Source organism: Drosophila teissieri, chromosome 2L (assembly GCF_016746235.2).
Source record: "Drosophila teissieri strain GT53w chromosome 2L, Prin_Dtei_1.1, whole genome shotgun sequence".
Lineage (NCBI taxonomy): Eukaryota > Metazoa > Arthropoda > Insecta > Diptera > Drosophilidae > Drosophila > Drosophila teissieri.
Window position 1 is genome coordinate 13,090,866 of NC_053029.1, and position 11,612 is coordinate 13,102,477.

Genomic DNA, 11,612 nt, shown 5'->3' on the forward strand with positions numbered 1-11,612 from the left:
AAGACTTACTTAGATGAGAGCAAATACAAAGGAATACCGAATAAAGCGTCTTCGCCTACGGTTTTTCCCTGCTTTTCTTTGCCCATTTTCCGACTTGCAATTTTTATAAGACTTTGCCAAAGGCCCCAAGGGCAAAAAGCACCATCAAAGGTGGCCGAAAAGAAGGGGCATCACATACATACATACATACGTACATACATAGTGTATGGTAAAAGAGACTGCCCCAATAGCCCGAGGTCTGGCAGGTAAACAAATGCAATTCCAATGTGGCAACAGCAACAACCTGAAGTTATCCGCAGGTGAGAACACTTAAAGTTTTATTATGCCCACAAAAGCGGGGTCTGCCCGTGGGGGGCGTGGCAGCCAGGAATGGGAAAACTATGCTCCCACACACACACACACACACATAGAATATAAAAGCATCTACTGGCAGCTCATTCAAAGCGAGGAAGCAATTTGAAAAATATTCCTTAAATATGCTAGACAATGCCCTGCTCCTTATGTGAATGTCTGTGCTCATCTGTATCCCTCGCACACATACCACACCTGCCTGCTCCCTCTATCCCCCTCTCTATCTCTCTTTCCCTCTCTCTCTTTTTTGTCTCTGTGTGTGTTTTTAGGATTCTTGTTTTGTGTAGAACAGCTTTCAATCTTTTGCCAGCGCCGCCAAGTATGCAATATAAAAGAATAACTGAAGCCGGAAATGGGAAATGGAGAATTTTTCATTTCCTGTTTCCTTCCGCTAGCGTTCTTAGATTTTTAATTACTTTATGCTATTAATATACATAATTTTATTTAGTTTATGTCTAACTGCATTCGATTGATCTGAATTTATGTCTCTGCATTTACACGTTTGATTTTGATTACTTTTTATTGATACATACATACATACGTATTTTTTGCATCTTTGTTTTTCTAAATTGATTTCTTATTTTTGGTTTTCATTTTTTACAATTTAAATTTTAAGTTTTTAAATTGAATTTTTATTTTTAAACTTTTTTTTATTATTATTGCTGTTCAGTTTTTACTTTTTAATTTAAATACTTTAGTTTATATTACATTTCATGTTTCCCATTTTCATTTTGTTTTTGTTTCTCCCTCCCCCCTTTGTTTATTTTCATGTTTCGTTACACTTTTTAATTTTTATTTGTTTTGATTTGTATGTATTTACATGAATTAAAACACGAAAAACAAAACCAAAAAATTAAATCAAAATTAATTTTTTATAATTTTTTTGTATATGTAAATAATCCAATTGGGTGTGTGTTTTCTTCTATGTTTTTTATATATAAATATTCGTTGAACATTATTTGGTATGTCTATGATTGACTCTGTGGTCATGTACAAAAAAAAAACAAAACAATCAATCAACTCAATCAACCAACTCAACCAAAACCTTAAACCATAAACCAACCAACTCAAACTGTACAAAACAAAACAAAAAAATAACTATGGAAAATCAGGACTAAATTTCCACCACCCACCGGAAAACAGTGCCCACCACAGCCAGCACAGTCCCAGCATCGGCGCCGCATCAGCAGCATCTCTATCGGCTGCAGCAGCCACAGCAGCATCTAACCCACTTGGCGGCGCACCACCACCCACACCCACACCCACAAGTGCCGCCGGGCATGCTGCTGGCGCTGGACTGCTCGCCGCTCCATCCATGTCTATGCAGAATCTGGTAACCCTACTAGCCACGCCCTCCGCCCACCACCAGCTGTCCCTCCACCACAGCAGCAGCAGCAGCGGCGGCCACAACAACAGCAGCGGCAGCGCCACCAGCGGCCTCCACAACCAGCGGCTGACCTTCGCGGCCGCCCCACCACCACCCATCGCCACCACCTACAACATGCCGCAGCTAATCGGTCACTCGGCCACGCCCACCCAGCAGGGGGGCGGCGGCCAATCGCTGACCTTCAATGCGCTGTGTAAGTAGATCACTTAAAAGGGTTTCTTTCGCATAGAAAAATATGGACCAAAGACAGTTTTTGCTATTAAATTGTAGATCATTAAATTTATACTTACTTTGATGAAGTATTAAAAAAAATTATATTTCGAGACAATTTCAATAGTTTATGTAATAACAGAAAGGGTTATACATTTATTAAAATTCAAAGGATTTGAAGTAGTGTAAAAATATATATCAGTCGTATTGGGTAATGGGACGATCTGTTCTTTTCTTGTATTTGTATGTGTTCTGTACATCTTTTGTGTTCTTCTGTTTGTTGTGTATTGTTATCAAACAGAGTATTATCTCTGGCACTTAACCACACTAACTCCAAGCGGTATTATCCTAAGTAATATAACCCTTCTGCCAACAGCATGAGCCTACTACCTCGCCCCGCCATGTCCTATCCTATTTATATCTAAAGTACTAACTCTACACAAAACTCGTTTTAGTTGATGTTGCAGGTGATTATCTACAAATTGCAGAGGCTATATACTATAGCCATTCCCTTGTCATTAAAGAGAAATGTTTCAGTTTCCGCCAAAACAAACTCTACCATATTTTTATAATTACTTTTTCTTTTTTGATCAGTTGATTACAATTTTCGGCTAAATTTCTGTGTGAAAATTTCTAGTTCCAACATTTTATGTTTGTATTTCTACGTTCTGACCATCACTGTCAATAAAACAAAACATTTTTTTGTAACAAACAAAGCAAAGTTAAATTGATAAAACAGGAAAATGGTAGGAAACCAGCGCACGCCAAAAAAATCAAGTCCGTGTTACTGACAACAATGAATAAATGGTGCTTCATACAATACATTCATGATTGCATTGAAAAAAAAAGGAAAAATTTAATAAAAACACCAAAGCGGAAAATATGAAAACAATATGGAAGGGAAGATTTGCGTAGCAGTACGCATAAAATTGACTTCTAGCAGGAATCCTTTTTAAATAACGACGCAGAAAGCTTTCGAAGAAATGTCAGAAATGTGTAGATTGCGCATTTAATATATAATGCAAGTAGATTCGAAATTTTTAAAACAAAGTGGGCGTTATAATTGTAGTCATATTTCAATGCAGGAGTCTACATACACTCAAATCCCAATTGGTAAGTTAGTAATCATTTTGGGAGCATATTTTTACATTGCCCACGGCAATTAGCTCGTCAATTAGCAACTTTAATGGATTTATGAATTTGATCTATCCTTTTACACACCAAATGGCACTTAATGCAAAGCTCTCGTTTCCGACAAAAAAATCCATCGTCAAATGCAATAAAATAAAATTATAGCCCAAAGGAAAGTAATAAATTTGTTGCAGATTATGGAAAAAGAACAACAATTTTGGGCAATGCACAAAGCGAACTGCGGGGGCGCCTCAAAAATGTAGTTTTTTCATGGGCTGGCAGGCTCAATTAAAAAACAGGCGCCACGCGGGAAAACCCGAACAACAAAGGCTAACAAATTTTTCCATGATACACAAACAAAGAGGAAAAAATAAAATAAAATTTAATAATAAAGGGACGAGAGCCGCGAAAAGGGGATAAAAAATAGCATGAAATGGCTGAGCACAATGTGTGAAAAGGAACACTAAAAATAATCATAAATAAGGAAGCGAGATCTCATATGCGTTAAGTCAACTTGGGTTCGTTTATTGTTCAGATATGCTTCTCGTGCATATTTGCATACATATTTCTCTGCGTGTATCTCTCTGTGTCCCACTGTATGTGTGTGTGTGTGTATGTGTTTGTCCATTTCTCTCCTTGTAAGTGTTTGTTTGTGGAAAATTTGTTCTGTGGGAAAACGAAATAACTGTTTACACACTTCTTTTCAGTTGTTCAAAGTAAATACTTGCAGCCAATAATTTTAATTGAATCGTCCAACATTTTAGGGCCCCCCAATGCCGCCGACCCCTACTCATCCTCCCTGAGCGGACTGACAAATGGAGTCGCCTACGGAGCCGCCTCTCAACCTCTGACCCCCAGCGCCCTTCAAGCGGCGGCTGCCGGCGTGGCTGGCAAGCAGATCGAGGGTAAGCTTCAATTACATAGCTAATGAGCTAAGAAATATATGTAAAGCATACCTTTTTTCAACAATAAATGTATAAGAGAGCAGCTACGTAGGACCTCAAACATTATGTGCAATTATAATGATAACAGAATAAGACCACAACATTTTTATTCAGGATGTTTAAAGGTTTTATCCATGTTTATATCTTTCATTTTAAATAATTTTAATTTTGAGTGCAGTGTAGATATCTTTTCCCAATCAAAGAACTTCTCTTACCCTAAAAATATTATAAAAAAATATTAAGAAAATTTATTTTTCTCCAACCAGGTCCCGATGGCAGCAATCTTTTCATTTATCACCTACCTCAGGAGTTCATTGACACAGATCTCGCGTCGACGTTTCTGCCCTTCGGCAATGTCCTCTCGGCCAAGGTGTTCATCGATAAGCAGACCAACCTGTCGAAGTGCTTCGGCTTTGTGTCCTACGACAATCCACACTCGGCCAACGCGGCCATCCAGGCGATGCATGGCTTTCAAATCGGCACCAAGCGGCTGAAGGTCCAACTTAAACGTTCCAAGGATGCGGCCAAGCCGTACTAGGCAGCTAAGAAGTGGGCTAAAATGGCTGAAATGGCTTCAATGGGCGTGGCCAGGGAGGCACCCAGCACACCAGCAATTCACAAATAAATGGAATGAAACTAGTTTAAACAATTGTGCCTTTTAAGCAACGTTCTGAAACCAAAGGACCAATTACAAAAATGTATCTGATAAGTGAACACAAAACTAGAGATAAATAGAAAGCTTACAACTAAAGCTGTCGAGTGCACAAAAACAAACCGCAAAAATTAACCCTACCAAAGAAGTAGCTTAAAAGTTGCATCCCTCTTGTAATCACATTTGCTGAATACCATCAACATTTTCATTAAATCCACCTAACTATTCAACGTGGTCAGCAAACAAATCCTACAGAATAAAATATAAATACATCAAATACAGAAATGGTTAACTGCGTTGTGGCGCCAAAGTATTTTTCAAAGCCAAATAGTTAAGCAAACAGAAGAGGAAAACCAGTAATGAAGAGAAAATGTAACTTTTGCACCAACCAAGAGATAAAACATAGAAAATAATCACTAGATTAAATTTAAGGAAATAAATATTATAATAAAATGTAGCGGGGCGCAATCCAACAAAAAACATTCGAAATTCCGCTCGTAGTGAAAAACATTTAAGGGGATAGCTAAAAATATTTCATCTAAAAATCGTTTTGAAACCCATGTGAAAAACTGAACAAGTAACTAATTTATCCAGCTAAATGAAGCTGATGAAGTTTAAGCGAAACTTTTCACTTCTGGCTTAGCTTGTCATCCTTATTTAAACTTATATTTTATTCTTTAATAGTTTAAAACTATATATATATAGACGATATCTTAATGCAAAACAAAATTTTGTCATATTTGTACTTAAAATGTTCTTGATGTTAGAGGGCAAAATTAGTTGAATAAAATCAGACAAATAAACAGTAAAATGTAATGTAGTCTGTAATTAGCTTAACATTTTACTGAAAGGTATAGAAAACATATTAATAAAGTCAAGCGGTTTCAAAGATTTACAAATAAAATATTATATATTTCAAAACACATGTAGCGACTTTTATTTTCAAGAAAAAGCGTATGAAAACTCACTCTAAGCCTGTTCTGTCTAACCAGACGGTACAGATTTTCAGTAAAAGTGAAGTTCAATACGGTCTAAAAATATCTTAAAATGCAGGATTAAGTTGAGATTGTGGAGTCGGCTTAAAGAACTTTAGCCTGCATCCTCCGAGAAGTTGAAAGAGATCTTATCACTTTTATGCTATTGTACATGCATTCTTTATGCGCCAACTGACAACTCAACTGGCGCTGATAGCTGCGGACCAGAAGGCCAGGATGTTTGAGTCGGTGGAGCAGTGGGTGGGGCTGTGGGTGGGGGAATCCAGCAACGGTTCCCATTGCCATAAATCAAAAGCATCCTGAGCTGGCTGGAAGTCCTTAAACTCCATGCCACTCCACTCCACTCCTTCGGCTGCTGCAATTCAAATGTTGGCGTTAACGCATGAAATATGCATATGCTAGGAGTCGCCGAATGTGCAGCTGTTGTCTGAATATTGTTTTTTCACGTGCTACCTGCGAGCGGAGTTGGATTAAACAAGAATGGCCAAAACAAACGGGAAAAGGAGCAACTTATGGTAAAATTCATTTTTCATTCATTTACGTTTTGAACTATATTGTGTTTAGTAAACTTCAGTACAAGTCAACATCTGCAACAATAAATGATTTCAATGCCACATAAATAAGAAAGAAAGAAGGCTAGCTCCATAAAGCCAAAGTCTACAAAATCATGCAGCAATTTAAATCACAAAAATTATCTTTCTTTTTGTTTTCCTTTTATAAAAAACCACATTTGGTTGTTCCTAAACCAGATCCAAGTAAACCTTCTTTAAACTTCCAAATACGTGCCTGTCATCGAAGTCAGTTCGCAGCATTATTCAGTCTGCCTCAGAGCGTGCAACGGGAACGAATATTTTTTTCATCGAGAAATCTGCAAAGCTAATACAAATTTGTATCGAAAATGGCCCAGCAAGGACAGGGCGGAAGGCCCCCAAGTGGTCCGCCAGGACCTCCACCACCGCGTCCACCAAAAACGCCTCCGGGCACATCGCCACGTGGAACGCCCACAGCAGGCACGACCTCGGGCGATGTGACTCCGGCTCGAGGACCTCCGCCAGCGCCCAAACGCGTAACAATAGGAGTGGGTGCCACGCGTCCTGTCCCACCTCCAGCCCCTGATCCTGCCGGTCCACCTGGTCCACCTGGTCCACCTGGTCCCCCTGGCCCACCGTCTGGAAAACCGGTAAGAGACGCCGGTGCTGGAACATCGCCTAGGCCAAGTCTTCGGGATCCTGGCCCTTCGCCTTCTGAGAAACCATCAACATCTGCAAGGACATCTGTTAAGGACCCGGGTCCTTCGTCATCTCCCTCTCGTCCTGTTAGCACTCGGGAATCAGGGCGCATTAGCATTCAGGAAGCTGGACCATCGACGTCTGCAAAAGTGGTTACGCTATCCGATCCTAGACCTGCAAAGCCACCGGAAAAGGAAAAGTTTAGCTTGTTTAAACGGAAGAAGAAACCGGAAGGCTCAGCTGCGCCACAGCCAGCAGCCCGTGAGCCCAGGATTCCTTCGGTTAGCGCGGCTTCAGCCCTGCAAAACAGGGCCAAAACCAACCGCATTCTTTACACCACCGATGAGGAGGTACGCGAAGCTCTCGTGGAGTTCTCCGTGTTCATAATCTTTCTGATTCTAACATCTCTGGGTAAGTATGGACAGCAGAAATATATTATATAAATATTCTGATCCTCACGTATCTCCAAGTTGTTTTGTCCGTTCGGCATACATACATGTTTTATTTCAACGACACGATGAAGAAACTATTCACGACTCGCGAAATGGTAGTGGCTCCTTCGGTCACGGTGGGTTTTGAGAAACTTATTACCGTGCCGGATTGGTGGGACTATCTGAAATACAACTTTCTTGTAACACTCCACGGCGACTTGACTTTCATGGACGAAGATCACGATGATCACAATCACACGACACCAGTCTTAAAGCCACCGGAGAACGAAGAATCTCCCGAAGGAGTCGAACCGGAAGCGCCTGAAGGATCCCCAGAAGTGGGCAGATTGGTAGAGGACTTCCAATATTACGGCAATCCGTACATGGACCTCAGGGGGCATGGCAGATCTAAGCGCCAGGGTGGCTTGGATGAGTCCAGCGAGGACGCCAGCGAGGACGCAAGCGAAGATGTATCTGACCATTACTCAAAACTTGATTCCGATAACATAAGCGCACATCATCTGGAGGTGAGTTTGATCGCAATAGTTTGCAATTAGATGTAAATATGGGGTATACTTGATACTACGTGAATGCAATATACCTTCTTTATAGGGCCGTGTCTTTCTGTATGAAAACCTTCTCCTGGGACCGCCACGCCTCCGGCAGATTCGAGTGCGCAAGGAAAGCTGCTACGTGAACGACGCCTTCATCCGGTACTTCAACACCTGCTACGCCGCGTATTCCGCCGGAGCAGAGGACCGAAAGGCGACGCATAAGGGCTCCCCGTTCCGGACGATGAACGAACTGGACTCCACGCCCATCTGGACGGTACTGGCCTTCTACCGCACCGGGGGATACACGGTGAACTTGGACTATGACAAGGATACGAACGTGAAGATCATAAACAATCTGCAGAATATTCACTGGCTGGATCGGGGCTCACGCCTCTGTTTGGTTGAGTTCAATTTGTTTAACGAAAACACGGACATCTTTCAGAGCGTTAAGTAAGTTCAAAGTGCTATATTTTAGGTATACGACTATTGTAAATTTTATACTTGTAGGTTGATAGCGGAGATTCCGCCCACGGGTGGTGTTATACCACAAGCCCATCTGCAAACGGTGAAGAAGTATTCCTTCTTTACGGACCGCAGTATGCTCATGACAGTTATCTACATTTTCTGGTACATTATGGTCATCTACTACACCATCTATGAGATCACTGAAATTCGGAAGTCCGGAGTTAAAATTTACTTCTTTTCGATACTAAACATCCTCGATTGCGGTATATTACTGGTAAGTTCCTTTATTATTATAACTTAAGTTCCAACCTTCTTAACTTGTAAACTTATAACTTTTCAAGGGTTGCTACCTCGCTTTAGTGTACAACATTTGGCACAGTTTCAAAGTGATGTCCCTCACTGCCAGAGCCCGTACAGATGTGACCTACCAAAGTCTGGACGTTCTATGTTTCTGGAATATTATTTATGTCGATATGATGGCCATTCTGGCCTTTCTCGTGTGGATTAAAATATTCAAGTTCATCAGTTTCAACAAGACTCTGGTGCAGTTCACAACCACACTGAAAAGGGTTTGTTCCTCAAAAATAAGCATAGTACTTTATTTCTGATGAGTAAATCTTTTCTAGTGCTCCAAAGACTTGGCTGGCTTCAGTTTGATGTTTGGCATAGTGTTTCTTGCCTATGCCCAATTGGGTCTCCTTCTATTTGGCACTAAGCATCCAGACTTCCGCAACTTTATTACCTCCATTTTGACCATGATAAGGATGATCCTTGGCGACTTCCAGTACAACCTCATTGAGCAAGCCAATCGAGTGCTGGGTCCCATTTATTTCCTCACCTACATCCTGCTTGTGTTCTTCATCTTATTGGTTGGTTTGGCCAGTTAACCTATAGGTTACCATAACTTTGAGACTTCTACTTACTTAGAACATGTTCCTGGCCATCATCATGGAGACCTACAATACGGTGAAGGGCGAGATCACCCAAGGCCGCAGTCACTTGGGCTCGTATATCTACAAGAAACTGGCGGGCACGCTCTACTGGATCACCCATTGTGGGCGGAAGAGACGCCCCCAACCTCAGACGTCTATAAATGAAGACAAGGAGGCAGAAGATGTCGGCGCGGCGCATGATGAACCGCATGAAATGCGAAAGAACATGACACCAGCCGAGTAATTCCGCTTTTATTTTACCCATTTCTGGCAAACTATTAAAACTAACTATATTTTAGGCAACAGTACTTTCAGGATATTCCGCAAGGAGAAAACCAGGAGATGGTTCGGTAAGAAGCTAGATTCTTTTCACCTGACCTTTCACCAACCAGTTTTAATTTAGCCTCAATAACCGCGTGGGCCTCCTGGAGGAAATTCTGGAAAAGTTGATTAACAACATGGATGATATTCTAAAACGCATCGAGAAAGATCACCATAACAAGAAGAAATAGGAACACCAAATTTTCTTGCTATATTCGTTATGTTGTTAGATAACTTTTTAAGTAAACTAGCATTAAAATTAATTGAGATTACCAACCTTTTATAATCGTGCACTCACACACTTTACCTGGCAAACAATCAAATGAGCGAAAATTAATTAACTTCAGCTCCAGCAGCCGAAAACTAAAGCAAAACCGACAAAGCCACAAGAACCGAGCGCTAATCTCTGCCGAATCCGTGACTGCCTTGTACCCTTAACCCCTTGTTGCCCACGTACCACCCGCACTTCGCACCCCGTTCACTTCAACATTTGGCAGCAAAGGCGTGATGAAATTAAAACATGCGAGAAGGCGTCATAACACGATATATGTACATATATACCCTTAGAAATACAAATACAAAACAGATTAATTCTACAATTTTGAATTTATTACAATTTTTATTGTGGGATGAATTTGCGTATGAAACATGCTCTTCTTTTCCCATGAGCAGTACTATTAAAATGAAATATATAAAAATATATATATGACTTAAATGTATATATTGATTTAAAATCACCATCGCATTGTTTTCAGCGAACCAACGATACGGCCCTATAGAGCTCATTTTATACAGACATAGCCTGGCATTGTTTCGCTTTTGTAAATAAAAATTGAAAAGTTGCAATCATTGCACCGGTCAAAGCAAATACAAGCAAAAATGGGGATGGAATGAAATGCCATTCAGCAGACAGGTGAAGAGAAGCACTTGAAAGGACCCAAAAGCCCGTCCCATCCAGACCTGTATGAAGAATCACGGATTGGAGGTGGGGGGAGCACAGGAGCCATAATTACTGATATGCTCTTTACTCACACCCCGATGAGCTCAAAAACAGTTTACATCCTTTATTCACCGGATCGTGCTGATGATGATGATGATGAGGATGGCAGCCCTCGTTGTAATGCACAAATATGTCTGCCACTTATGCATTCAATGGGCCTGCTACCCAAACGGCAGACGTCCATCCGAAACGAAATTTAAAAGTTAAAAAGTGAATTCTGTACAATTCACGCTTCAATTTCGCCATATTCGTGCAATTATTTTCAATAAGTATTGACATTTTCAAAGTACAATGGCTTCCTACATAGACTTTTTGTTATAACGGTTCAAGAATTTAATTTAATGGAATGTCAATATGTATTTCTTGATTGAAAAGAGTTGGTAGTACCTTGATTTTGTATATATTCACTACCTTCTGATCTTTTCAGTATGCAAGGACAATCGGATGATTTTTCAGACCATTTTCCGAGGCTATAATTCAGCAATTAATAAGCTCTTCTGACCGATGGTTTTGTTTGACAAAAGAATAACAGGCAATTAAGTTAACCATAAGTTGACCACAATTAATTACCCCGATGCATAGTACGGAAAAAATAATTAACTAGTGTTTTTATTTAATGCAGGCAAAACTAATGAGGCGAATAATGCCTATCAAGCATTTTATGCCCGTATTCAATTTAAACCACTGAAATCTCCACCAGAAGCCTGAAAATATGCTGCACATTTTTAAAGCTTTATAAGCTCTGGATGAAATTGGTTAATCAATTAATTTGTTCAGATCGATTCAAGACCCAATCAAGATGGAATAATCTGCTCAGCTGAAATTTTCATATTAATGGCACTCATCCTTATAATACTCAGAATTATCCAAGACAAGTATGTGTTTTATTTCACTTCATTATAAATTAAAGCTATTATCGAAAGGCTTACTTATATTAATGCATTCATTTTTGATTTCTTGTATTTTAAAAATAAATAATTTTCAATGCCACTTTGCACACATAATACTCG

General features: G+C 40.1%; 2 protein-coding genes across 6 annotated transcripts in view; both read left to right on the forward strand.

Annotated features, from left to right (window-relative positions):
• The window catches only part of LOC122620482 (CUGBP Elav-like family member 1), a 55,850-nt gene extending 50,252 nt beyond the window's left edge, over positions 1–5,598 (forward strand). For 3 of the 5 annotated variants that reach the window (XM_043797968.1, XM_043798000.1, XM_043797992.1), the window contains 3 exons: positions 1,464–1,931; positions 3,844–3,984; positions 4,290–5,598. In XM_043797968.1, the coding sequence (XP_043653903.1) occupies positions 1,464–1,931; positions 3,844–3,984; positions 4,290–4,561 (881 nt within the window). In that variant the 3' untranslated portion in view covers positions 4,562–5,598. Of the gene's footprint in view, positions 1–1,463; positions 1,932–3,843; positions 3,985–4,289 lie in introns of those variants that run through there. The other 2 variants (XM_043797976.1, XM_043797984.1) reach the window with 2 other exon arrangements.
• An 878-nt stretch (positions 5,599–6,476) lies between these two features.
• Positions 6,477–10,143, forward strand: LOC122617759 (polycystin-2). Its single transcript, XM_043793743.1, has 9 exons — positions 6,477–7,310; positions 7,370–7,857; positions 7,943–8,334; positions 8,392–8,623; positions 8,691–8,918; positions 8,976–9,218; positions 9,277–9,521; positions 9,581–9,631; positions 9,685–10,143. The coding sequence occupies exons 1-9, from the start codon at positions 6,569–6,571 to the stop codon at positions 9,791–9,793; spliced, it is 2,730 nt and encodes a 909-aa protein (XP_043649678.1). The 5' UTR covers positions 6,477–6,568; the 3' UTR covers positions 9,794–10,143.
• Positions 10,144–11,612: the final 1,469 nt, after the last annotated feature.